This window comes from Aquarana catesbeiana, linkage group LG01, assembly GCF_042186555.1.
Source record: "Aquarana catesbeiana isolate 2022-GZ linkage group LG01, ASM4218655v1, whole genome shotgun sequence".
NCBI lineage: Eukaryota > Metazoa > Chordata > Amphibia > Anura > Ranidae > Aquarana > Aquarana catesbeiana.
The window spans coordinates 615,071,763-615,097,751 of NC_133324.1; the positions used below are offsets into that span (position 1 = coordinate 615,071,763).

The window sequence follows — 25,989 nt, forward strand, 5'->3', positions numbered from 1 at the left end:
AGGAGGCCACCATGGGAGAGGGCAGCAGGAGAAGGAAAGTCAGATTCTTGAAGCCATGTCTCCATAATTGCAAGTAGGTTAAAGGAGTGTTTGTGATAAATAGGTCATGGACGGTGGTAAGTTTGTTGCAAACAGAGCGGGCATTCCAAAGGGCACAGGAGAAGGGGAGGCTGGTTCTAGGCAGAAGAGGAAAAGAAATTAGATTGTGTGGATTGCGGCTGCTGTCAGAGGATAGGGGGTGCTGGGTATGTCGGCCAAAGGTAAATGATGGCGGTCCAGGATTTGGGGAAATATCTCCAGATGTTAGGAGAAGCAGAAGGGTGAGAGAGGTGATATGGGAGTGGTAGCCTCTATATCATCTCAGTTTCAAGTTCATTTTTAGGTGGGTTTAGTACTGGGTTTGTAATGGCAGTGGCAGATGTGAAGGGATGGGAATTCTGGTAGGCATATATCAGATGGAGTCCCTAATGCTGGCCATATACATGGAGATTTACCAGCAATATCAACCTGCATCTGATTGCATAGGTAACCAACCAGATCAATGAAATCTTTCAACAAACATTTTCAATGAAATAATGAAAAAAACAAAACTTTTGCTGGCAGGTTGCCTTTTTTCTTTGCAAGGGAAAATTGGTTGAAATTGTTAAGAAAGCATTGTTTGCACGATCCTAAAGGTCAACTTACCAGCAACCAAACAAAAGCTTTTGGGCTAAGCTGACCTTTAATTCAAAGGGACATATTTGGTTTTGCAAACCAATGCAATATACAGATAATGCTAAAATCAGCAGCTGCTGTGCAAATTCAAACAAATGTACAGCAGCAATACCAGCTGATTTTTATCATTGTAAGTGACCGCAAACGTCTTTGGCATAGTTTAGAGCGTGAAAGTTCCAGTAAGGACTTCTGCAATAAAAATGAAAGTATTAATAGCGTGCTCAAGCTGAATCTTTGTGAAAAACAGCTAGTGTAGCATTTTGTTTTAGCAGATCCAATTCTATGTACGAATGGTACGGCTAGTATTTACAACAAAATCATTTGATCCTTCAAGTATATGTGAATTCAAAAGGATATATCATTTAAAAATACAACATTAACAATTCACTAAACAACCACAGGCATGTATATAAATTCATAAATATACTGTGAAAACATTTAGTAAAATAATATATTTAGTATGAATATATTTATTTTGTATTATGGAGGTAAAACAGGGCAAAAGTACTCCAGAAGTTATGACTTTGATTGGGTTATTAAAGCAGTCTTAAAATACTGACTTACAGAATAGACATGAGATGATTATTGGTAATAAAGAAAAATTACTGGGCTACAGTATAGTTTTTATTTAGTTTATTATATATAAAGCGCAGTGTGGGTGAGCAGGCCCATACCCCAGTTGAGGTCCCATAGGAAGAAACACGTCAGTTTTTGCCTGCTAAGCTCTGCACGCTGCGCCTGTTTTATGAATCTTTTGTGATCACATTTTACTGTACACATACTGAATGATGTGGCCATATTTGGTCAGTGTTTGACGCTATCTCCACCCCTGTGTTTACATGGCTGCCACCCATCACTTCCCTAGAAACCACTGACAGAAAGGAAGCTGTCATATATAGTAGCGATAGGGATACTGCTGCTCTATATGATATTCAGCTTCTCCCGAACTGGCTTAAAGTGTTCAAACTGAATCTAAAGCTCATCCCTAGAAACAAGACAGTGTGCATACACACATAAGGGTTGATTTTCCTAAAGAAAATAGGCTGCTCGCTTTGCAAAAGAAGTTGCACTTTGCAAGAACATTTTCCCCAAGAGCCTTGTGAATGACTGACTTACATCACCCAATCAAGTGCAAACAAAATGCTGTTTTTTTTTTTTTCATTTTCCTTGCACCCGATTAGCCATTTTTTGCGAAGTGACATTTCACCACATTCACTAAGCTTCTATTGAAATGAGCAATTTCCCTTGGATCCATGTTTACAGTCTTTTTGTCTTTAGTAAATCAACCCAACAATCTCAAAAGGCAAGAATAGAAGCATTTCGTACTCTGTAAACTCTTGATCATACAAAAATAAATCCAACATTTACAAAAATGTAAATATAAAGCACAATCCCTGGAATTCAAGACTGGTGCAGGCAGATTTTGCAAGAGAGACACTTTTGCAAAATCTGTGTCAGTTTTTCTCTATGTACTCCAATAGAGCGTTGGCCTTAACCACTTGGCGATCAGCTATAGCCGAACGATGGGTACAGTGTGGACGGCTAGTTCTGGGAGGCAGTCATATGACAGCTGCTGCGATCTCGCTCGCCACACGCCCACTGCTGGATGCGAGTGGCACGCACCGTGATCACAATTTTCAAGGGATGCTGCTGATCACAGATTGAGGTAAAGAGCCGGTAAATCAGCGGCTCTTTACCATGTGATCAGCTGCGTCCAAACACAGCTGATCACGGATGTAAATAGAAGCCGGTTGTTGGCAAGCACAACACATTAAGACAATTATGGACTGTTCCATAGGAGCTGTTTCTGAAGAAGGGTGATGTGTGCCTTTAGGGCACAAAGCGGTTGTTGTTTGAAGGCAACATGTTTTTTGTCCTAATGTAAGATGTTTCTGAGCTATGAAATCTGATTACACCTAGCCTCGACACCTGGAATGCCATTGCAGCAGGTTTATCTATCAGGGCTTTGTAACTGAAGCATGCCCTCTGGCGGGGGAATATGGAAGTAGAGCTTGGCTTCAAACCACCTGGTGTAATAAAGATTGAATTGCCTGATTACCATGACTGCAAAAAAAAGCTTCAAAAAGCAACTGCTGCTAAGATGACTGATGGCCTGTGTTACAGAAGATCAAAGCTGTCAGCTGCCAGCTGTCACTGAAGATTTGACCTGGGTCAAATAGCGGTGATTCATGGACAAATGCTGCCCCTAGTGGTCACTATAGCATGCTTCCTAGAGGACAAACAGAACAATATTATATTAAGAAGGACTGCCTCTAATCGATTTTGATTTGTCAGAATCCTAGATAGGCTGGCAGTGGGTGTTGTGTGGGTGGTATCTGAGTGGGCTTTAAAAGTACTGACTGGATGGAATTACTTCCTCCTCTTGCCTTTGAGCCCAGCTGAAGATACTGAACACAGAGGACGATCTTACTTAAGTATCATTGATGTTCTTTTGTTTCATATGCTCTGTAATATTTTCTTTTAGTGTTTTATATTAGCAATCCTATTTTCTTGGGAAATAAATCAGACTCTTGCTTATTGAAAGTGTATTTATTTTTTATAGCTAACCTTATTGTACCATCACCATAACTTTATTAGAGCTTTGCTGGACTAGCTAATTATAGGAATAGACAAGTTAATAGATATTTATAATAAATAGGGGGAAATCCATAACCACCCAATATTTATTTCACCTGTTATCGGCACTCCTTTCCTTATGCTGACATGAGGAGAGGAAAATAGAGCTGATAACTGGTTTCTCTAAAAGGGAGTTGTACACTGATAATCAGGGCACTGATTATCAGTGTCCTGATTATCAGTGCAGTCCAAACAGTGCCCACCAGTGCTGCCAATGTTTGTCCACCAGTGCTGCCAGTCATTGCCCACCAGTGCTACCAGTAAGTGTCCATTAGTGCTGCCAATCAATGCCCATAAGTGCTTCCTCATCAGTGTCACCTATCAACGCCGCCTATCAGTGCCCATCAGTGCCGCCTATCAGTGCCCATCAGTGCCACCTATAAGTGCCGCCTATCAGAAAAACTATGAAAACTTTTTTTTCACCAAAATGTTTGATCTTTTTGTGTTTATTTAGCAAAAACTAAAAAACCCAGTGGTGATTAAATACCAACAAAATGTATTTGTGTGAAAAAAAATTATAAAAATTTTGTTTGGGTACAGGGTTGCACGACTGCGTAAGTGTCATTTCAAGTGCAACAGTGCTGAAAGCTGAAAATTGGCCTGGTCGGGAAGGGGGTAAAAGTGCCCAGTAGGCACGTGGTTAATTAACTCCACTTTTACATTTGCAACACAAGGTAAAAGTTTTGCATTTGATGTGACAAAATGTAAAAGTGGTGCTTTAGAACTACCTAGTGTATGAGTTGCTGTCAGAAGCATGTCACAAATGCTTCATGAATTTGGCGAAATACATTAATAAGAAGGATTAACACCAGAAAATGATGCAACAGATTTATTAAATTATTAAATTACCACGATGTGTCTCACCACTATAAAAACAACAGATTAGTCATTAAAAAGCCAGGCTAACCCAGGGAGGTTAATGAAATAAGCAAAAAGTGATCCCTAAACACACAACGCTGTCTCCTAAAGTGGACCTTCAGTAATTTTTTTCAACTTTCCATCTATTAAATCTTCTGCCCTTGTTGTTTTAACTTTGGATAGTAAAACATTTTTTTTCTGCCAGTAAATAAATACCTTATACAGCCCACTTCCTGTTTCTTGTCTGGTAGAAAGCCTAGGCTTATGACATCATGCTCTCTTGTGAGAGTTTGCCAGGAAGAGAGGGGGGATGAGTCATAAGAGGGCCAATCAGAGCTGCATAGCTGGAGGTGTGTCTCTGTGTGTCTGTGTAAATCCAGGAAGTGAACAGGCAGCAGCTTCAGCTGCCCTCAGTTACATAGCAGGTGAGGTTGAAAAAAGACACAAGTCCATCAAGTCCAGACAGACGCAGTGGAGGGGAATTTTTGCAGCATATTAGGCAAGTACAGAATCACAGTATATATATAAAATAATATGCAAAGTGGTTGGATGGGAAGCTTCAGAATGACAAAGATGTTTTTATTACAAATTATGTGAGCAGACTGCAATTAAGTTTTTAAGTCTAAAACAGTATGGCCAATTTTAAAGGATCAAAATATTTCTATGTTCAAGGAACCAGCTTCAGTAAATTACCCCAATATGTCTCACCACTATAAAAACAACAGATCAGTCATTAAAAAGCCAGGATAACCCAGGGAGGTAAATTAAATAAGCAAAAAGTGATCCCTAAACACACAAAGTTGTCTCCTTGGTCTAAAACAGTACCTCCAATTATAGTGGATCAAAATATTTCTATGTTCATGAAACTTGTGTAGAAGGAGTTAAAGTGTTTGGATTGGTCCTCTTGTGGACAGGGCAATTTTTTACCAGAAAAAAAGAAAAAGCATTGTCAGAATTAAACCATATGAAGGACATCGCTGTTCGATCTAGTGATGAATGTGGATATATTGTCTTGATGCAGGAATAGCAATAAAACAAGAGGTCCTCAAATTATTAGGATATGCCAGAAATGATAAGAGATTGATAAGTAATCCTTTTGCTAGGATGGTGGAAGAACTAAACAGGAGGTTGGATTGGGGATTTTTGGAAGGTGTTCTTTTAGAGTGGGAATTCTGGCTGAGAGAGTGTTTAAAGTGGTTGTAAAGGCTCAAGTTTTGAGTTACCTTCATGCATTCTATGCACTATAGTAAAAAACCTTCTGTATGCTGCAGCCCCCCAGACTCCCTAAAACTTACCTGAGCCCCATCTACATCCAGTGATGTGCAAGAAAGCCTTGGCTCTCCCTTCTCATTGGCTGAGACTGCAGTGGTAGCCATTGGCTCCCGCTACTGTCAATCACAGCCAGTGAGCCAATAAGGAGAGAATGGGGGTGGGGCCTGGCCGCACTCCATGTGTGATTGGACACACAGAGCAGGTGCTCGGGAGCGAACATTCTCAGGTGGCCCCATAGCAAGCTGCTGGCTATTGGGCCACGGGGCAGGAGGGAGGGGTCTAAGTTGCTGGCGGGCAACCCGAGAAGATTGAGGCTGTTCTTTGCAAAACCATTGCACAGAGCAGGTAAGTATAACATGTTTGTTAGTAAAAAAAAACAAAAAAACTGAAAACATATCACTTAACATACTTAGATTTAAAATTACAACAAATTGTCACTGGATTTTCTCTTTGGTACAAAATTCCAAGCAACTATTGGAAAAAAAAAACACAGCATGCTGAGAGGGACAGTTAATTTTTGTAGGGTTGGATGTAGAATCATTATATGCTGTATATCCATCCCACAAAGGGTGGGCTTAGTAGCGAGTACAAACATATTAGAAAGAAGGTATAGGAATTTGGAAGAACATAATGACTTTTTGGTCATTATGATTGAATTTGTTTTGACATTTAATTTATTTTTAATTGATGAAAAATACTGTTATCAAAACAACATGTAGACATGGCGACATTGTGTGCACCAACATTTGCGTTTAACCATCTGGATTGGTGGGAGGGGAGGAGAGTGTTTCCCATTAAGATGTTCAGTGTATTTGTTGACCTACAGTTGAGATATGTGGATGATGTACTGGTGGCATTGAGGGAGAATATTTCCAAATTTTAAGTTTGTAGCAAAGTAAAATGAAAATGACAGCAATATGAACCTCACTTAATTGAAGTTTTGAAACAGATTACATTTTTGATTTGAAAGTTATTAAGGGAAGGAAATAGGATGTATCCTAAAACTTAAAAAAAAAAACGATAAACCAAATTCTCTAGTTCACGCTGCCTGCCATCACCTGCTAGAGTGTCAAAATAAATGCAGTACCAGTTTTGCAGTATCTGCAATTACACATAAACTGTATCAAAATGGAAGCTTTTGTGAAGATTTAGGAACAAGGGGTATCCCCAGAGAAAGTTTTAAAGGCCATACACCGCAAATTGAGTAGAGTTGTTGAAAAGAAAAGTGTAGGATTATTCCTACATTTAAATCACAATGAAATACTGTAAAGGGGATCCTAACCACTTAAGTCCTGGAACTGTTTTAAAATAAAGCAGGGACCCCAGCTGTTTGTCCCAAGCCGTTTTACAAAAGCAAGCACACAGCTGGGGTCCATCGCAAAGCCAAGGAACTGAAATGATTGGAGTAGTGCCTGTAGCAGATTACTGTAAGCACATATTTACATTGGAAGTGATGTGGCATCAGAAGTGATATCACAGCACTTCTCGCTACTATGGAGGTTTAAAGAGAGCTGTTGCAGCTACATGGAACTGGACCCACATGAAGAAATGTATATATTTATATACATACATAATTAATCCTCAGGTTGCAACAATAACGTTGCATAATCTGGAGGACATGGTGTGCAAGATTAACCACTTTCCGCCTGCCAGCCGTCAAATGTCGGTTGGGCGGTGCGGCTCTCGTTCTGGGTGGATGTCATATGACGGCCTCCCAGAATGACCGCTCTTGTGTGCCCCCGGGGGCGCGCATTGGGGCGATCATTGTTGCGGTGTGTCAGTCTGACACACCGCTACACCAATCTCGATAAAGACCCTCTGACGGAGGCTCTTTACCACGTGATCAGCCGTGTCCAATCACGGTTGATCACGATGAAAACAGGAAGAGCCATTGATTGGCTTTTCCTCACTCGTGCCTGGCAGACGTGAGTAGAGGAGAGCCGATCGGCTTCTCTCCTGACAGGGGGGTTCTGTGCTGATTGTTTATCAGTGCAGCCCCCCCTTGGATGCCCACCCATGGCCTCCAGGATGCCGCCAGGACCACCAGGGATGCCACCACACTGATGCCTATCAGTGCCGCATATCAGTGCCCATCAGTGCCACCTATCAGTGGCCATCAGTGCCCAGCAATGCCACCTATCAGTGCCCAGCAGTGCCGCCTATCAGTGCCATCCATAAGTACCCATCAGTGCAGCCTTTCATTGCCCATCAGTGTTGCCTATCAGTGCCCACCAGTGCCACCCATGAGTGCCCATCAGTGCCACCTATCAATGCCCATCAGTGCTGCATATCATGCCACCCATCAGTGTTGCCTACCAGTGCCCATCAGTGCTGCCTATCAGTGCCCATCGTCAGTGCCACCTCATTGGTGCCACCTCATCGGTGCCGCCTTATCAGTGCTCGTCAGTGCCACCTTAACAGTGCCCAACAGTGAAGGAGAAAACTTACTTATTTACAAAATTTTGTAACAGAAACAATAAGATTTTTTTCAAAATTTTAGGTCATTTTTTATTTGTTTAGCAAAAAATAAAATCCGCAGAGGTGATTAAATACCACCAAAAGAAAGCTCTATTTGTGGGAACAAAATGATAAAAATGCTGTTTGGGTTCAGTGTAGCATGACCGCGTAATTGTCATTTAAACAGCGACAGCGCTGAAAGCTGAAAATTGGCTTGGGCAGAAAGGGGGTGTAAGTGCCTTGTACTGAAGTAGTTAATACAGCGTTAATAGTTGTATAAATTGTTCTATATCTAGAGTAGTATATCAATTAACTTGTCCCTGAAATTTATATTTAAATGATGAAAAGGCATTTGAGAATTTGGATAATGGAACGTTAGCGATCCGTTTTTGTTATAACAAGTCCCCAAAGGGGTTAAAAGTAATCAGTCATTTTTAAGCTTTAGATAAGTAGAGGTGACTTTGATGGCATTCTTCTACAAAGGTCAATACATGATGCCTTTAAAGGATTATTGGAGTGTATTTTGTAATATTTGCCAGTGTTAGTTTACTTGCATACCTCCTGAATATACTTGTGCTAAAATATAATATGATAATGCACCTGGTCTCATAAAATGCTTGGCAGGCCAAAATATTCTGTTCTATTTTTTTACATTGGATCATAAAAAGAAAAGCTGTAGATACAGCATATTTAGAGCCGACAATTTCCATCAAATCAAAAGGACAACTTGTGTTTTGTTTGTGTATAACAACCCAGAATCATGACAACAGCAGAAGTGAGGTTCTGCCTTTTAATGACTGCACATTATGGGACAGCAGGACCATCTGTCTGTGTCAACATATTCATTTCTACACTAATTAAAAATGTGGTAGGGGAGCAGCTTCCCAATTTCCCATTCATAGTCAAGCGTGTCTTTATTACTGGTGATGGCAGCAAGGACACATAATGATGGCAACAGGTCTGCACTGTAATTGGGACTGGCTGCCATGTATACAGCCAGATTAGAAAGCAGATGTGTTAGGCCAAGAAGAGACATTCTATCCCAAAATCTCATGTATAAAAAGCAAGGGAAGGGAAACTAGAATTGCTCCTGCAATAACCAATCAGATTCCAATTTTCTAGTTCAAGCCTGAAAGTTTAAGCAAGTGCATGTGATGTGGGGGTAAAACTTGTCCCATCTATGCAGGCATAGTGAGGTGGCAAGGGCAGGCCCATTCGAGTTTGGGAGAGTTCCTGCTTCTTTTTATTAGACAGCATCACCAAGTGGGACATGACCCGGTGATGCATCTCTGAGTTCTGAATAGCATGTTACAGAGATATCCAACAGGAAATGCACCCATCCTCTTACTTTCATTGGTGGAAGCATCTTTTAGTTGCCGTGAAGGGATTTGCAACATTATCACATATAACATTACAGCTGACAAAAAAAAAACACGGGACACCAAGTGGTTTATACCCTGACTGAGGTTATCCTGGACTGTTATTAAATTCTTATAAAATTAATGTGTTCTGTTTCTCAAGAACCAAAGTGCTTTTTCCGATCTCCCTGTGTTATTAAAGGCTCAGGGCACCCCTCCTCCCTCCACAGTTGTCTGACAACGCAGCTAGCAAAGAGACAGCTGCTTTGACAAACAGCATCTTTCCCCATCTCTAAGCACTTGCCCGAGACAAGAGTCTCATGAGGAATGCAGGGCCAAGGGGGCTTGTTGCCTAAATTCTTCCAGGCAAGCAGGCAAGTGCTTCGAGATGGAGAAAAGTGCAATTTGTAAATGCAGCTTTTCTCCTAGCTGGCTGAATTGTCGGATGGCTGTGGGGGGAGGAGGGGTGCTTTGTCTGACCTCACAGCTATATAATATAATATATATTATATATATAATATATATAATATAATATTATTATAAAAGTGAGGTGGAACTTTTTCTTTAAAATTACCTGTCGAATGCTGGTTTCTCCCCACAGTCAAAGGCATCTTGTAGTTCTTTCACCAGGTTTGCTTGTCCAGGCAGTCTAAATAGTCCTTCCTCTGTCAACCCACGCTGCCGGATAAAGTCCACACATTGCTCCACCAACATAGGGGCCAGACGTACACCATACCTTTTCTCATAACGTACCGTGTCTTCCAGTTTCTGTCCAAATATACCTGCAAGAATTAAACAGGAAAATGTAAAAATTGATAATGGATAGAATAAAGTTACCTCTTACACCTTTGTTTTTTTTTGTTTTTTTATATGTAGCAATAGGAAACTTTAAAGGTTTTCACTCAACATTTCTAATTACAAATAGTGATGCACAAATAAAGTAAGATTGGCTAATTTTTCAAATCCAAACCTGCACTCTGCTTTAAGGTTTTATTGTTCACCTCAGATGATTGGCAAACATTTGACTAGTAAAGGAGTCTGCTTTCATATCCCATGCACTGAAGAGGACTCTGGATCACTATCCCACTTGAGTTCTGGACCCCCTTCCACTCAGAATTTAGTAAAGTCCAAGAGGTAGGATACTACATCATGGGACAACCATACGCTTGTGTGCAACACCATAAATCACTCCCATATCTCTCTGTTTGATTGGTTACCTGCAATATCTGATAATTGGTGTTGACCAGGAGCTACGCAAGGAATGCTACATGAGCAACAGCTGTGTGTGAATTTTATTACACCCTGTATGCAGGAAGTGAACAAAATTGGTGCAAAGGACCAGTCATTTGCAGATAACATGTGATTACAGCATCCAAATAGTTGTCCAATTTACTAAAGATTTGGATAAAGTAGTTTACTCATTACTGATCACGAAATGTGACACTAAATTCTTACTTGCCAATTCGAATATTAGTGGAATACAAAAAATAACTATTTTTTATATTATTTTTACTGCAAAGGATACACTAGGCTGTATTTGTTTTGGTATGTAGCCCCCTCTAGTGTGCTACTAGTATGCGTGTAGGGAAAGTTATATCCTAACTCATGCTTAAACCTGTGAGTCTTTAATTGTGTCAGGGTTTATTAGAGTTCAGGGCTGGATGACTCATGCAGGAAGCTCTGTGGTGCCTCCCCTGGTTCTGGAAAGTTGGAGAACATTCTGGAAACTGGAGGGAGGATGCTAGGAGGGTTGTTCTGTATATTTAGGGATGCTTAGCCAATCCCCAGGTGGTGGGCCTGGCAGGAGACTAAGTGAGCCCTTAAATATGAGTGAGTCATGCCAGCAGGGGAGTCGGGTGGAAGATGGAGATACAGTGCTGAGGGGACTGTCAATAGCCCTCAAAGGACCACTGCCTGTGAGGGGCTCTACCTCGGGCCGGGGTTGAGGTGCTGGGAGGATCCTGACAACAGAAGAAGTTTGGAAAGTGTCTTTCTTGAAAGGCAGCAGGAGCAAGGAGGACATTGTGAGTACTACAGCATGCAGGGACCTACAAGGGGGAAGACTGCCACATGTAGCATGTCACTCTGGAAGAGAACGGTGTGCTTAAATCTTCGCTACCTTGCCCTGGAAGATCTCCAGAGGGTCAGTCAGGTACACTGGTGAAGAGAGTCAGTCCAGTAGACTGGTGAAGAAGCAGCCAGGTGGGCTAGCATTTCCTGCAGTGGTAGAGCTAGGACCAGTGTCTACAAGGGAGTAGGAGGTACTTCAGGATGCAGTTTACAACACATTGTGCTACTTTCTAAGGGACTCCGAGTTCCTAGCCTGTAAGGGGCTGTTTCTAATCTAACAGAGACTGTTAGTTACTAAAGGGGGAATCAATCAGAGCTGTATAGAATAAGGAAGAGGAATAAATTGGAGTTGTACAGAGTAGAGGAGAATAATCAATTGGAGCTGTAAATAGGGAAGAAGTTGACCCTGGTTTCGTTACTATCAAGTTGGGCATCCCATATTCCCCATCCCCATCCAACTTATAAAACAACTTATAAAACACAAAACAAAGCTCAAGGACTGTTCTCTGTGTTTGGATGAAAGCTGAAGTTGTTGTGTGCCTGGCTGTGCAGCAGTGGGGAACCCTGTCATTTGCAACCCCTATGGAGGTAGTGGTATAGTTAGTACACCTTTTATGGGGAAAAAACATGCAGCAAATGAAAGTTAAAGTTTAACACCAAACATTAAACAAAATCTAGCCTTGCAGTAGGGCCCCCTGCATTGCAAGGGTTAAGTATTCATTAGGTCTTCCTCCTGCTCCAGTCAGCAAAACATTCCTGTTTAATAGTGTTGTGTGGTGATTTTACTGTCCTTCTTAATGTAAGGATTTCAACCTGCTCACACTGTTTGAAGATAAACTCTCTGTTTGAAATATCATGAAATCTCTGCAGCTGTTCTGCGGGAATGCTGATTACATTGGCTGATATACAAATAGCTGCTATAATAAACTTGAATAGGGTATTAAAGATAATTTGTCTCCGATATTGTCTGACCACCCCGCTACCACGCATTAGTATGTAAGTAACCCACACAGGGCACAAATTGAAGTATCATGGCCGGAAAACAGCTTTTATTAACAAAATGTAAAAATAACAAAATAACACTTAATACAACAGGAATCAAGCCCCCAAGTTCTTGTAGTCATCTCTACTTAAAGGATGAGTTCACCTTTGCAACACATTACATGTTCTATCTGTATTTAGGGTGGACCATGTAACGTGTTCCAGCTCCTGGATCCGCTCCTCCTGCTCCCGTCCCCCTCCCCCCTCCCTATGGCAGTGGGCAGGGGATCTTTTTCCACATGGCCACGCCATTCATTTACAGAGTGAGTACCTGCATAAACCCATAAGGTAGGCCTCCAACCTCACAACACCGACTCTGAGACAATTACACCAATAACCGCAGATACAACCATGAATGACCCCCAGTTTGCTATCACTGAACCATACAAAATAAGACACCTGACCTAAGACAGGTCCCTACCAATTTATATTTAACCATAATGACCACTTTCAAGGTCCTTGTACCCACCAGTTGCTATGGCATATCTAGTTTTCACCTGTAACTATCAACGACAGAATGCAACAACCATCCACATCAGCTTAATAAGTGAGAGAGCATGGAAAGTTTTCCCGATAGCAGCTCTCTTCCTAAGACCCTTCTCCCAACCATCCCCTGAAGCCCTTCCTTTTCCCACCTGACCCACCAATCCGACAAGTACCCCTTGATTCCTTATCTACTTTTAGCTTCTAAAAGCCCTTCCAATGTCATACCCCTTTCAAACTAGTCATGCAGGACCTGCGTCCACGTTTCTCCTTCTTATTCTGGGGATAACTATTTGAAAAACAATAAATTAAACATTGAACAGCAAATATGCAAAAATTCTAATGAATATATTGCAAAATGCTTACTGAAAATACACTATAGTTTTCTTTTAACAAACGGAGGAATCTGCAATTATTTCTAGAAATACAGCTCATACCTGCCATGAAGTGACAAATGACTGTCAGAACAATCTTCATATAAGACAGGAGATCTAGTGCACTGGTTTCTATAGACTGTCAAAGTCAACAACTGATGTTCACATGAGAGTTCCTTTCTGTACCTTTTATCCTAGTGCTAAAGGTTATTTCATGAACTCACTTTCTTTAAATAACATCACGTCTCCTTGACAGTCACTGCAAAGTGTCTTGAACATGGGTACAAGTTCAGAAGCTTAACAGCATATGGGAATACCCACAATCTGAGTTTTCTTTACCTGATTATTTTTTCTTTCACTGTGCCTTATTTATCAGTTTTGCTTGCACCACAGCACTAAATGTGATTTTCTTTTTCATTCTAGAGCTGTCATTCAAGCGCAAAGTTGGTTGGCTGCTAAAAAGCAACACAGACAGTTCAGAGATGTGAAGTGGGTCCATTTGAAAAGTGTGCTTGTGCCCAGGCTATGGATATGAAAGAGAAACTTCACCAGGGTTATACAAAATTAAAAGTCAGCAGCCACAAGTACTGTGTGACATGATTGCAGGAGGCAGAGGGTGGGAAAAAAAAAGTTTTGAAAATGAATTTCTTCATAATTCTTATAGATGTAGAGATGAATGAGGACTTGTTTTAAAATATTTTAAATACTTTAGTGTGCATGATATTTTAAATAATTTAGTGTGCATGACCTGGGCAAAGGCTTACTTAAGAGAGACCCTACCACCAAACTATTCATTTCAACACAAAATATACCCATTTATTAAATGTGCATTTAATGTATTTTATCCATGTTTTTTTACCTATAAAATCCCCCCTTGTGTAGACACCCAAAAGCCCAGAGACTGCTGCTGGTGCCACATTCTTGGATGTAATGTCAGCAACCCCAGAAGCCTCAGAGCTGTCACTCAAATGAAATCCTATAGTATTCCCCCTCACTCAACCCAAGCAGTTACATAAAAGGTCATATAAGAAGGTGAGTGGAGGAGTGGAGAGAATAATTAGATACTGCCTGAAAAGGGCTATGACATACAAGGAGAGAGGGGGCTGTGCTAGGGAATTGACTAATCAAATTTTCTAGCATGTTCAAAGGCACAAGTGAATAAAAAATAGTTAATAAATAGAAAAAATGCTGCACATAAGTATTTTAAAAACTTGATTATTCTGTGCTTGCTTCTGCAATTTTGGTTGCTGGTGGTCTTTCTAAAATTTATTGTAAGGTAGCACAGCAACATTGACAATTTTATAAACAGTAACCTCTATTCATCTTGTTCCGTGAAGCCCGTGCAGACGGTTAAAATATTGAATGCGTCCAAAGACAAATATTAAAATATGGCAATCGGGAAAATGAAGACACAGGTGTCCAAAATTTTCCTTGCCTATCAGCAAAAGGCTCACAATGTTTATACAGTTCCCACATGGCTACAGCAATCAACATTTTTCATTGGACAAAGGGAGGGCCGACAAGACATGATTAAATTCCAAACTGTCATCCTTTATCCTTCCTTCACTACTAGGTAGTAAGTCAATAACACAGTACAACTAGATGAATATCCCGTGTTCCAAGCTTTCTGACTACATGCTTTTTGTGGTTTGGTGACCTACTTAGTAGTTAAGCAAGGATAACAGTCCCTAGGCTTTAGTAGACGATATGACTAAAACATGGTAGTATGGCTGATTAGCTCAGAAGTATGTATTTCAAATCAACAGAAATTCTGGTGCTCTTGAGTTATATTTTAGTTAATAATTTTACAGAGCAGAATTGTATGCTTACCAATTTCATTCTTCTTCATCTTTTTTTTTTTTTTTTACTGATAGTCAAGAATGTTTCCTTTGCAAATTGTTTATTAAGATTAGTGAATAAGGAGAAGTTGTATTAATTTCAATAATCCAAGCACATATCAGCAAAAGTGCTTCACCTTCCCTTCACTATGTTAAGTGAACATTCACTTTGCTCACTGGACATTCTTTACTGCTTTAGTAATCAACCTCATTGACTGAAGAAATGTTTCAGTCTGCTGCCTGATAATGGCGGTAAGGGTAATATAGATTCTGGGAATGTAGATGCATTTTCCAATATTCTGAACATACACAAATGGCAACAGGAGACAAGATGATATATGAACATTAATTGAGTGTTTTTGCTCACCACGGAAGCTTACCATCTGCTCCATGAACAAAAGAGCAGATGAGAGGCAGCATGGTGTGTCAATGCTTCGCCTCTTATCAGGTGCATTGCTCTGAATCCTGGCAACAACCAGGACAGGATGGCTGGTATGCACTGGATGCTGAACATCAGTGCCAAATTGTAGAACAAAAACCAAGTCTATCAACATAATATGCAAATATGGCAGATCAAAGTAAGAGTCTCCAAATTCTCCAGATGTTGGATGGTAGGGACTACACAGATGTAGTTCAGCTGAATAAAGTAATCAGCGGTAGTCCTATGCATTTTGGTTACCTTGCTGGGCTGTACATTGCACTGTAAGGTAGGTTTGTAGGTCTGTCAGACTACTGCACTATAGACACCTCGGGTTATAAACTGATGCATTTTTTTTTCTCCTAAGGAAGCATTTCATACTTGATGTTTTAGAACACTAGCTGCCTATAGAGAGGCTACCTGTTATTGTGGATTATTTTGCCATTGCCCAAGCCCCCTTCTTCCCCCTCCCCTGCATCACTTATCTTCCACACATACAGGGTTCCTTGTCAACAGCAGAGCAGCACTATTGAGATCCAGGTGATTACAATATGTGTAAAGATGTTTTATATTAGCTTTGGGTAAAGTAGGAAATGAGTAGACCGTCTGTCTAGTCGTTTTTGCTGTCTTTGTCCCTTCTGGTGAGATTTACCGATTATTTGTCCTTATAACTGATGTCACCGAGACAGAAAGTAAGGGGAAATCCACACTTTTAGTTGTCAGGAGGTGAAGGTAAATCTTCCAATAGGGACAAATGTTATGCATAGTGAATTACCCTCACTATGTTGAGATTGTATCTAATTTCCAGTTGTGTCTCCAAGACAGAAGTTAAGGGAAATATCCTCAGTCAGACACAGGCAGCAAAAAATAACCTGAGAGGAGTATTAATCCTTCCCTACTTTATCCAAAATGAAGAAAAACGTTTTGGCTATAAAATCCCTTTAAACCACCATGAAGCTGCTCCACAAATATAGCATCACATCTCACTGTTAGGTAAACCAGCCTTGGGTAATATGATATCCTATGTCACTCTAAAGTAATGCCCGTTCACAAAGAGCGTGACAATGCAGGTGTGGGTGTGTGTCCCTGAGTGCAGTCAGTAGGTGTTTCAGGACACACACCTCCAACCTGCACAGATGTCAAGTTGAAAACAGCAGCTATTTCCATGCAGCCGCTGCATCTCCAAATGACATCAATGGGACTGCCTGTATGTGGATGCGCTGAACACTTGTGCATTCCGTGCAGGCAAAAACGTCCCTCATATTGATATGCCCCATGTGAACGAGGCCCCATAACTACTGACACTGAGATTACAATTAGGGAAAGTAGTCTGTAAGCTTAAAGTATATGTAAATGATCACATTGTAAAACAACCTATTCAGTTTAAAACAGAAATAAATGGAAAACCATTTATACATATGTATATATACTGTGTGTGTATATATATATATATTTATGGTCGAAGACAGATATGAACCACATAAACACGCCACAAGACTTACAACTTAACATAGACCTGAGGTGTGCCCTGGTCTGCTGGCCAGTATGCCAAAAAAGGGGGCATACCCAAGATAAGTAATTGATAATTGTGGAGAGAGATGTTTAGGAGTGCCCTGAAAAAGGGGAATGGGAGGGAGGGTATGGCGCACCGGAACCGACAAGGACCACAGGTGAGTGGTCTGCTTAACCACTTGCGAACACCCACCGTCATATGACGGTGGGACGGTGCAGCTGTTATCCTGGGCCGCTGTCATATGACATGACAGCCTTCCAGGCCCCACAGGGGGTGCGTGCACACCGCCGCCTGCATGCGCGCGCTGCGTCACTCGGGTCCCGATGCGCATGCCCGGCAGGACCCTGACGGTAACTGAGCAGGATCGTGGATCTGTGTAGGTAAACACACAGATCCGCGTCCTGTCAGGTGGGAGGAGACCGATGGTGTGTTCCTTGTACAGAGGAACACAGATCGGTCTCCTCCCCCTTGTGAGTCCCCTCCCCCTATAGTTACAATCACTCCCTAGGAACATAATTAACCCCTGCAGCGCCCCCTCCTGGTTAACCCCTTCATTGCCAGTCACATGTATACAGTAATCAGTGCATTTTTATAGCATGGATCACTGTATAAATGTGAATGGTCCCAAGAATGTGTCAAAAGTGTCCGCCGTAATATCATCACGAGATTGCCGCTATTACTAGTAAAAAAAATAATAATAATAATAAAAATGCCATAAATCTATCCCCTTATTTTGTAGACGTTATAACTTTTGCGTGAACCAATAAATATACGCTTATTGTGATATTTTTTACCAAAAAGGCGAGGCGATTCAGTTCGCATTTGTAGCGCTTTTACAAATCATTCATTCATTCATTCAAAAATATGTAGAAGAATACGTATCGGCTTAAACTGAGGAAAAAATTTGTTTAAAAAAAAATTTTAATATTTATTATAGCAAAAAGTAAAAAATATTGTGTTTTTTTTCAAACTTGTCACTCTTGTTTTGTTTATAGCGCAAGAAATAAAAACCGCAGGGGTGATCAGATACCACCAAAAGAAAGCTCTATTAGTAGGGAAAAAATGATAAAAATTTCATTTGGGTACAGTGTTGCATGACCGCGCAATTGCTATTCAAAGCGCGACAGCGCTGAAAGCTGAAAATTGGCTTGGGCAGGAAGGGGGTGAAAATGCCCTGTATGGAAGTGGTTAAATACCCCCCGGACTCCTCCCATAAATTCAGGCCACCATACTAGCCTTCTTTTATATATATATATATATATATATATATATATATATATATATATATACACACACACACGCACACACAGTATCTCACAAAAGTGAGTACACCCTGCATATTTTTGTAAATATTTTATGATATCTTTTCATGTGACAACAGTGAAGAAATGACACTTTGCTACAATGTAAAGTAGTGAGTGTACAGCTTGTATAACAGTGTAAATTTACTGTCGCCTCAAAATAACTCCACACACAGCCATTAATGTCTAAACTGCTGTCAACAAAAGTGAGTACACCCCTAAGTGAAAATGTCCAAATTGGGCCCAATTAGCCGTTTTCCCTCCCCAGTGTCATGTGACTCGTTAGTGTTACAAGGTCTCAGGTGTGAATGGAGAGCAGGTGTGTTAAATTTGGTGTTAAGGCTCTCACTCTCTCATACTGTTCATTGGAAGTTCAACATGGCACCTCATGGCAAAGAACTCTCTGAGGATCTGAAAAAAAGAATTGTTGCTCTACATAAAGATGGCCTAGGCTATAAAAAGATTGCCAAGACCCTGAAACTGAGCTGCAAGACGGTGGCCAAGACCATACAGCGGTTTACCAGGACAGGTTCCACTTAGAACAGGCCTCGCTATGGTCGACTAAAGTAGCTGAGTGCACTTGCTCAGCGTCATATCCAGAGGTTGTCTTTGGGAAATAGATGTATGTGTGCTGCCAGCATTGCTGCAGAGGTTGAAGGGTGGGGAGTCAGCCTGTCAGTGCTCAGGCCATACACCGGACACTGCTTAAAATTGGTCTGCATGGCTGTCGTCCCAGAAGGAAGCCTCTTCTAAAGATGATGCACAAGAAAGCCCGCAAACAGTTTGCTGAAGACAAGCAGACTAAGGACATGAATTACTGGAACCATGTCCTGTGGTCTGATGGGGCCAAGATAAACTTATTTGGTTCAGATGGTGTCAAGCATGTGTGCTGGCAACCAGGTGAGGAGTACAAAGAAAAGTGTGTCTTGCCTACAGTCAAGCATGGTGGGGGGAGTATCTGGGATGCATGAGTGCTGCTGTCACTGGGGAGCTACAGTTTATTGAGGGAACCATGAATGACAACATGTACTGTGACATACTGAAGCAGAACATGATCCCCTCCCTTTGGAGACTGGGCCACAGGGCAGTATTCCATCCTGATAACGACCCCAAACACACCTCCAAGATGACCACTGCCTTCCTAAAGAAGCTGAGGGTACAGGTGATGGACTGGCCAAGTATGTCTCCAGACCTAAACCCTATTGAGCATCTGTGGGGCATCCTCAAACAGAAGGTGGAGGAATGCAAGGTCTCTAACATCCACCAGCTCTGAGATGTCGTCCTGGAGTAGTGGAGAGACCTCCAGTGGCAACCTGTGAAGTTCTGGTGAACTCCCAGATTGGGCCCACTTTGGACATTTTCACTTAGGGGTGTACTCACTTTTGTTGCCATCGGTTTAGACATTAATGAATGTGTGTTGAGTTATTTTGAGGGGACAGCAAATTTACACTGTTATACAAGCTGTACACGCACTAATTTACATTGTAGCAAAGTGCCATTTCTTCAGTGTTGTCATATGAAAAGATATAAGAAAATATTTACAAAAATGTGAGGGGTGTACTCACTTTTATGAGATACTGTACATACAACATTATAAATAACTTTTTCCTTTTTTTTTTTATAAGTGATCACATACCCTCTGTTCTCAGCTGCATAAGGAGCTCAGAGAGCTGGAGGAGTAGAAACAGCAGTACACTGGTCTTTCCTGTAAATGGCGGTGCAAGCCGGTGTGTTAGGACAGGTCTGATCTCATTGGAGGAAAGCAGTATTTGTGCTCTCATGCTTGGTGTGGTCAACTTTTAATATGAAAGCAGAGGGGACTGGCAGGATTACCGGATATTTCACACAAAGAGAACAGGATAATTTTCATACAAATACATGGTACAGTAGACACATATCAGGAATATGAAACATCGGTTTACATATTTTTTAAAGCAAAACTATTCAGGGCAAAGCAACAGGTTCTCTTTAATACAGACTTTCACACATATACTTAGCTTCCTTTCACTCTCTCAGTGCTTTGTTCAGCTGCCAGAAGCATAGCAGATTCCTCTATAAGCTTTGAATCACCAAAGCCCTAGCTTGCACATGACTATAACATAGTTGCCAACATTGCAAAAATAATTTTCAGGACACTTTTTTGGCTGTAGGCGGAGTCTTATTATAATTAGGGGGCGGGGCATGCAGGTGTGTGGTTAGAGTCTGAGATGAATGAGGGATGGAGAGGGAAAGGGGGGAGAGGGATGGAGGGACAACAGCCCCAGATCCTACACAACAATAGAAATATGTGTATTCTAGAAAGTTTAACAATCAGTTGGATCCCTAAGCCTGTCGCCTGCCACCAGCAGAGTCCGTCCTTGCATCAGGCGCCCCCAGCAGAGTCCATCCTTGCATCAGGTGCCCCCAGCAGAGTCCGTCCTTGCATCAGGTGCCCCCAGCAGAGTCAGTCCTTACACCAGTGTTCCCAGCCTCAGTCCTTACATCAGTGACCCAGGCAGCCCATAGTTACCCCCCCATACATAATTACCCCCTCCCCCTGTACATAGTTACCCCTCTTCCCCTAGTTACCCCCTGTGCATAGTTACCCCCTGTGCATAGTTACCCCCCTGTACATAGTACCCCCCCATGCATTGTTACCCCCCTGTACATAGTACATAGTTTCCCCCCCTGTACATAGTTATCCCCCTGTGCATAGTTACCCCCCGTGCATAGTTACCCCCCCGTGCATAGTCACCCCCCATACATAGTAACCCCCTGTACATAGTAACCCCCCTGTACATAGTTAACACCCCCTCCTGTACATAGTTAACACCCCCTCCTGTACATAGTTAACCCCCCTCCTGTACATAGTTAACCCCCCCTCCTGTACATAGTTAACCCCCCTCCTGTACATTACAGTTACATAGCTGCCTGGGCACCTTTACACTGAGAGGGACAAGAGAGAGTAGAAGAAACTCCATGAGCGGCCGGCGCTGTGTGTTCAGTGGAGAGGGGAGGGGACGATAATGGGCAGTTAACCCCAGCTTCAGTATTGTGAAGAGAGAAGCCGATTCATTGGCTGCACGGATCAAGCCCCCTCCCCTCTCCACTGAACACAAGGGGAACAATCTAGCGGCGGTGCCGGCGACAATTTTGTTGGAACCAGCTGCTGCAAAAGCAAACATTCCCGATTTCCCTGGACAAAAAAGGCAAAATCCCGAATCGGGACGGCCTCCAATCGGGATGGCCTCCGATCAGAACGAGGGTCCCAAAATCGCGATTGTCCCGGGGAAAATCGGGACTGTTGGCAACTATGCTATAAAATATGCTGTGACAATGCTGTGATTTGGAGTAAATCACATGATATTCCATACTTGGTAGAAATGATTACTTCACTCAATGTCCGGTGTTGAATGCACTTTTAAAACCCATCTCCATTGTATGCATGTAATATGATACGATGCAAGCCCTCATGATGAAGGCACTTACATTTTGGAAAAGTCTAAATCCTTATAAACTATGTACTATGTACTAGAAAAGGTACTTAAAACCTGATCTGTTCCATCCAGCACTGTCTTTTCAAAACATATGCAAGTCCCCACATCATTTCAAGGCACAGTTAGCTATGTGTACCATATGGTACTGCATATCAGTCTAAGCAAGTAAGCTCACATGATTCATTCCCCATTACACAAATATTTGGGATATACACCTGGATATGCATCTGTGTTTTTTCTATTTCTCTACATATCTTTTTAAAGGACCTGTCCTTTTTTTTTTTGGGGGGGGGGGGGGGGGGTTGACATCTGTGTCCCATTGGGAGATTTCCCCTTAACTTCCTGTCCCACAGCCACAGCAGAAAGTGAGAAGAAATCCCTCCAAAGCAAGGGAAATCCCTGGTTCTCATCAAGATTACCAGAATTTACTGCCCTATTGGAAGATTTACCCACACTTCCTGTTCCAATGAATCTCCCTACGGGGACACAGACAGCAGCCAAAAACCTGATCCGTGTTCTATTCCTTCACTGCTCTGCTCAAAAAAATCATTTTTGCTTTTAGTTATACTTTAAAGACCATTTTCACTTAGCAAATTTGATATGCTGAGAAACCATTTTACATGACATTTCAAAATATGTAGAGCAGGGAATTAATTACACATCTGATATTTCTCAAGAAATGTGTCTGTGGATTTTATTAATTTTTTTTTTTTTTTGGCTCTAATATTAATTGGAAACCTAATATTGTTCTGTGACTGCTTCTTTTTAAAACTTTAAAAAATGCACACAAAATCTAGGTGACTGACTGTTTTATCATTTATGTTCAAGAAATAAAATACGTGCCAGGGTCAAAAAATCCATGATATGTGATGGCTGGCACAGTTCCAGTAAGTATTGTTACGAGCAAGTTGTTTTCCAGGCACTAAATGAGAAGAAAGGTCAACTCATTAAGTCTTTGAGATAGAAAATGTCAGTGACATACAGTCTATGACCTGGTTATATGTTCATGAGCTGAAAATGTTTGCTAATACATTAGATGTGTGGTAGGTGGGTGTGATAGCATTATTTTTAGTTTGTGCTTACATCAAATGACGTCAGGTGATACTGAATATGATGTCAGTTACATTTGTAACAATAGCCACAACTGTATGGCACCATGGTGGTTTTTTCACAATGCATTTAGCTACCAGTAATTCCAGTTTTTCACATATTTTATGTGGATTATCCCTTTCATGACTAAGCCTATTTTTGAAATTTGGTGTTTACAAGTTAAAAATCCGTATTTTTTGCTAGAAAATTACTTAGAGTTCCCAAACATTATATATATTTTTTTAGCAGGGAATCTAGAGAATAAAATGGCGATTGTTGCAATATTTTTTATCACACGGTATTTGTGCAGCGGTGTTTTAAACGCAAATTTTTGGAAAAGGGACACTTTTAAAAAATCCAAACAGTAAAGTTACCCCAATTTTTTTGTATAATGTGAAAGATGATGTTACGCCGAATAAATAGATACCAAACATGTCACCCTTTATAATTGCACGCACTCGTGGAATGGCGACAAACTACGGTACCTATGAATTTCCATAGGCGACGCTTTAAAATTTTTTTACGGTTACCAGGTTTGAGTTACAGAGGAGGTCTAGGGCTAGAATTATTGCTCTCACTCTGACGATCGCGGTGATACCTCACATGTGTGGTTTGAACACCGTTTACATATGCGGGCACGACTTCCGTATGCGTTTTCTTCGCTGCTTGAGCTCATGGGGACAGGGGCACTTTAAAAAAAAAATTTTTTTTAATTTATTTTATTTATTTTTTTACTTTATAAATTGTGTTTTAAAAAAAATTTTTTTTTTTTTTTTTACTTTTATTGCTGTCACAAGGAATGTAAACACCCCTTATGACAGTAATAGGTGGTGACAGGTACTCTTTATGGAGGGATCGGGGGTCTAAAAGACCCCCGATCCCTCCTTTACACTTCAAAGTATTCAGATCGCCGAAAACGGCGATTCTGAATACTGTGTACTTTTTTAAATTCGGCGCCATTGGCAGCCGAGTAAACGGGAAGTGACGTCATGACGTCGCTTCCGCGTTTACAACAAGTAGGCTGGAACGAAGCCGCTCACAGCTTCGTTCCAGCCCGCCCCCAGCCGCAGAAGGTACCCGATCGCACGGGAGGCCCGGTAACAGCGGCGGGAGGTGGGGGATGTCCCCTCCCGCTCCTACGGTATAACAAGCGAGCGGCTTTTAGCCGCATCGCTTGTTATACAAGGGTAGCCGATCGCCCGCTGTAAACAACGGTACCGGGATGATGCCTGCAGCTGCGGGCATCATCCCGGTATAACCCCGGAAAGCCAAGTACGCATATCTGCGTACGGTCGGTGGGAAGGGGTTATAGAACAGCTACTACTATTTTTTTTTTTTTTTTTTAGATTTTCTATATGTTAGTCTAGGGCAGGGGTCTCCAAACTATGGCCCTCCAGTTGTTCAAGAACTACAATTCCCATCATGCCTAGTCATGTCTATGAATGTCAGAGTCTTACAGTGCCTCATGGGACGTGTAGTTCCACAACAGCTAGAGGGTCGTAGTTTGGAGATCCCTGGTCTAGGGCAAGGGTTTCCAAGCTTTCTAAAAAAATTGCAAATTTACAGTTTTTCAGACTTTAGGTGGGTGATTGTGTAGCCAGTGGGAGTAGAAAATATCTGGGCATCAGTGGGGGTAAGCAATGCCCCATATTTACTATTACGGGGAGGAATAGTGCCCCATCATTGGTGTCAGTAGGAGAAATAGTGCCCCATCTATGGTGTCAGTAGGAGGAATAAGGAATAGTGCCCTATCAGTGGTGTCTCTGGGAGGAATAGTGCCCTATCATTGGTGTCAGTAGGAGAAATAGTGCCCTATCATTGGTGTCATTGGGAGGAATAGTGCCCCATCGACATCAGTGGGTGGTAAAGTGCCCTATCATTGGTTTAAGTAGGAGGAATAGTGCCCCAAGGGCCAGGTAAAGGCAAGCAAAGGGCGCATCTGGAACTCCCCTGTTAGCACCTGCAAACCGCCCCAGTGTGAAAGGGCCCTAGGGGTGAACTTTTGACCACCACTGTAAGAGAGGCATTCTTCTCCCTGGCCACCAGTTTAATGAGCATTTATCCAACTCACCCCTAATGGCCACCAATGTAAGGAACATGCTTCCCATTGACTCCTAATGTAAGGAGCATTGTTCTCTCCGGCCACTAATGTAAGGAGCATTCTGCTTGTTAGCCACCAATGTAAGGAGCATGATTCACATTGACTCCTAGTGTACGGAAGCAGCATTATTCTCACTGGCCACCAATTTAAGGAGCATTCTTCTTGCTGGTCACCAATGTAAGGAGCATTCTTTGTAATGATCACCAATACTTAGGGTCATTCTTCCAACTGACCCTCTAAAGAACTAGTTTAGGCAGGAGTTCCCCAAGACCTAAAAATAGTTTCAAGGGTGCCCTCTAAAATAAAAAGGTTGAGAAAGGCTGGAGTAGAGGCTTATTCACACCAGATGCATTGAGCTGCATTGACAGGCAGCCATCGACTCCTGCTGCTGTCAATCAATGCCTGTGAGCAGACAGGAGGTGAGGCAGAGCCGCGCTGTGTTTGTCAATAGATGCACACAGACTGGCTTGGGAGCAAGCCCACACGTGAGCCCCCATGGGAAGTGGCTTTCTATGATGCACATGAAGAAGAGGAGGGGCCAGGAGCACCAGTGGGGGATCCCAGAAGAGGAGGTGTGGGGCTGATCTGTGCAATACTATTGCATAGAACAAGTACATATACCATCTTTTTTAATTTAGGGGAAAAAATTGCTTCAAACATAAGTAGACCCCAACACAATCACCAAAAAAACCCAAAAAAACAAAGAGATTCTTAATGTAGTATATTGCATATGTATGGTGCCAATTATTTGATCTATGAATGAAATATATTATTTGAAAGAAAGCATACATTGTTTCTAAATACAAGTTACTGAGACATGCGCTCAAAAAATAATAACAGGTTCTATTCAGTTGGAAGCCAATGTGCTCAATTGGAATGTACAAATTACTACCTATAAGTCTGACAAAATCCTTCATCTGTAATTTCCTAGGCCCCTCATCAGTCCTATGATGAAAAATTGCTACACTAATGACTTTATAATAAGCCCT

The 25,989-nt window shown here is 41.6% G+C and overlaps 1 protein-coding gene across 7 annotated transcripts in view; it reads right to left on the bottom strand.

The window, feature by feature from the left end:
• Positions 1–25,989, bottom strand: part of ARHGAP24 (Rho GTPase activating protein 24) — a 1,254,786-nt gene that overhangs the window by 44,783 nt on the left and 1,184,014 nt on the right. For all 7 annotated transcript variants that reach the window (XM_073600031.1, XM_073600040.1, XM_073600022.1 and 4 more), the window contains one exon: positions 9,871–10,078. In XM_073600031.1, the coding sequence (XP_073456132.1) occupies positions 9,871–10,078 (208 nt within the window). The remainder of the gene's footprint in view (positions 1–9,870; positions 10,079–25,989) is intronic.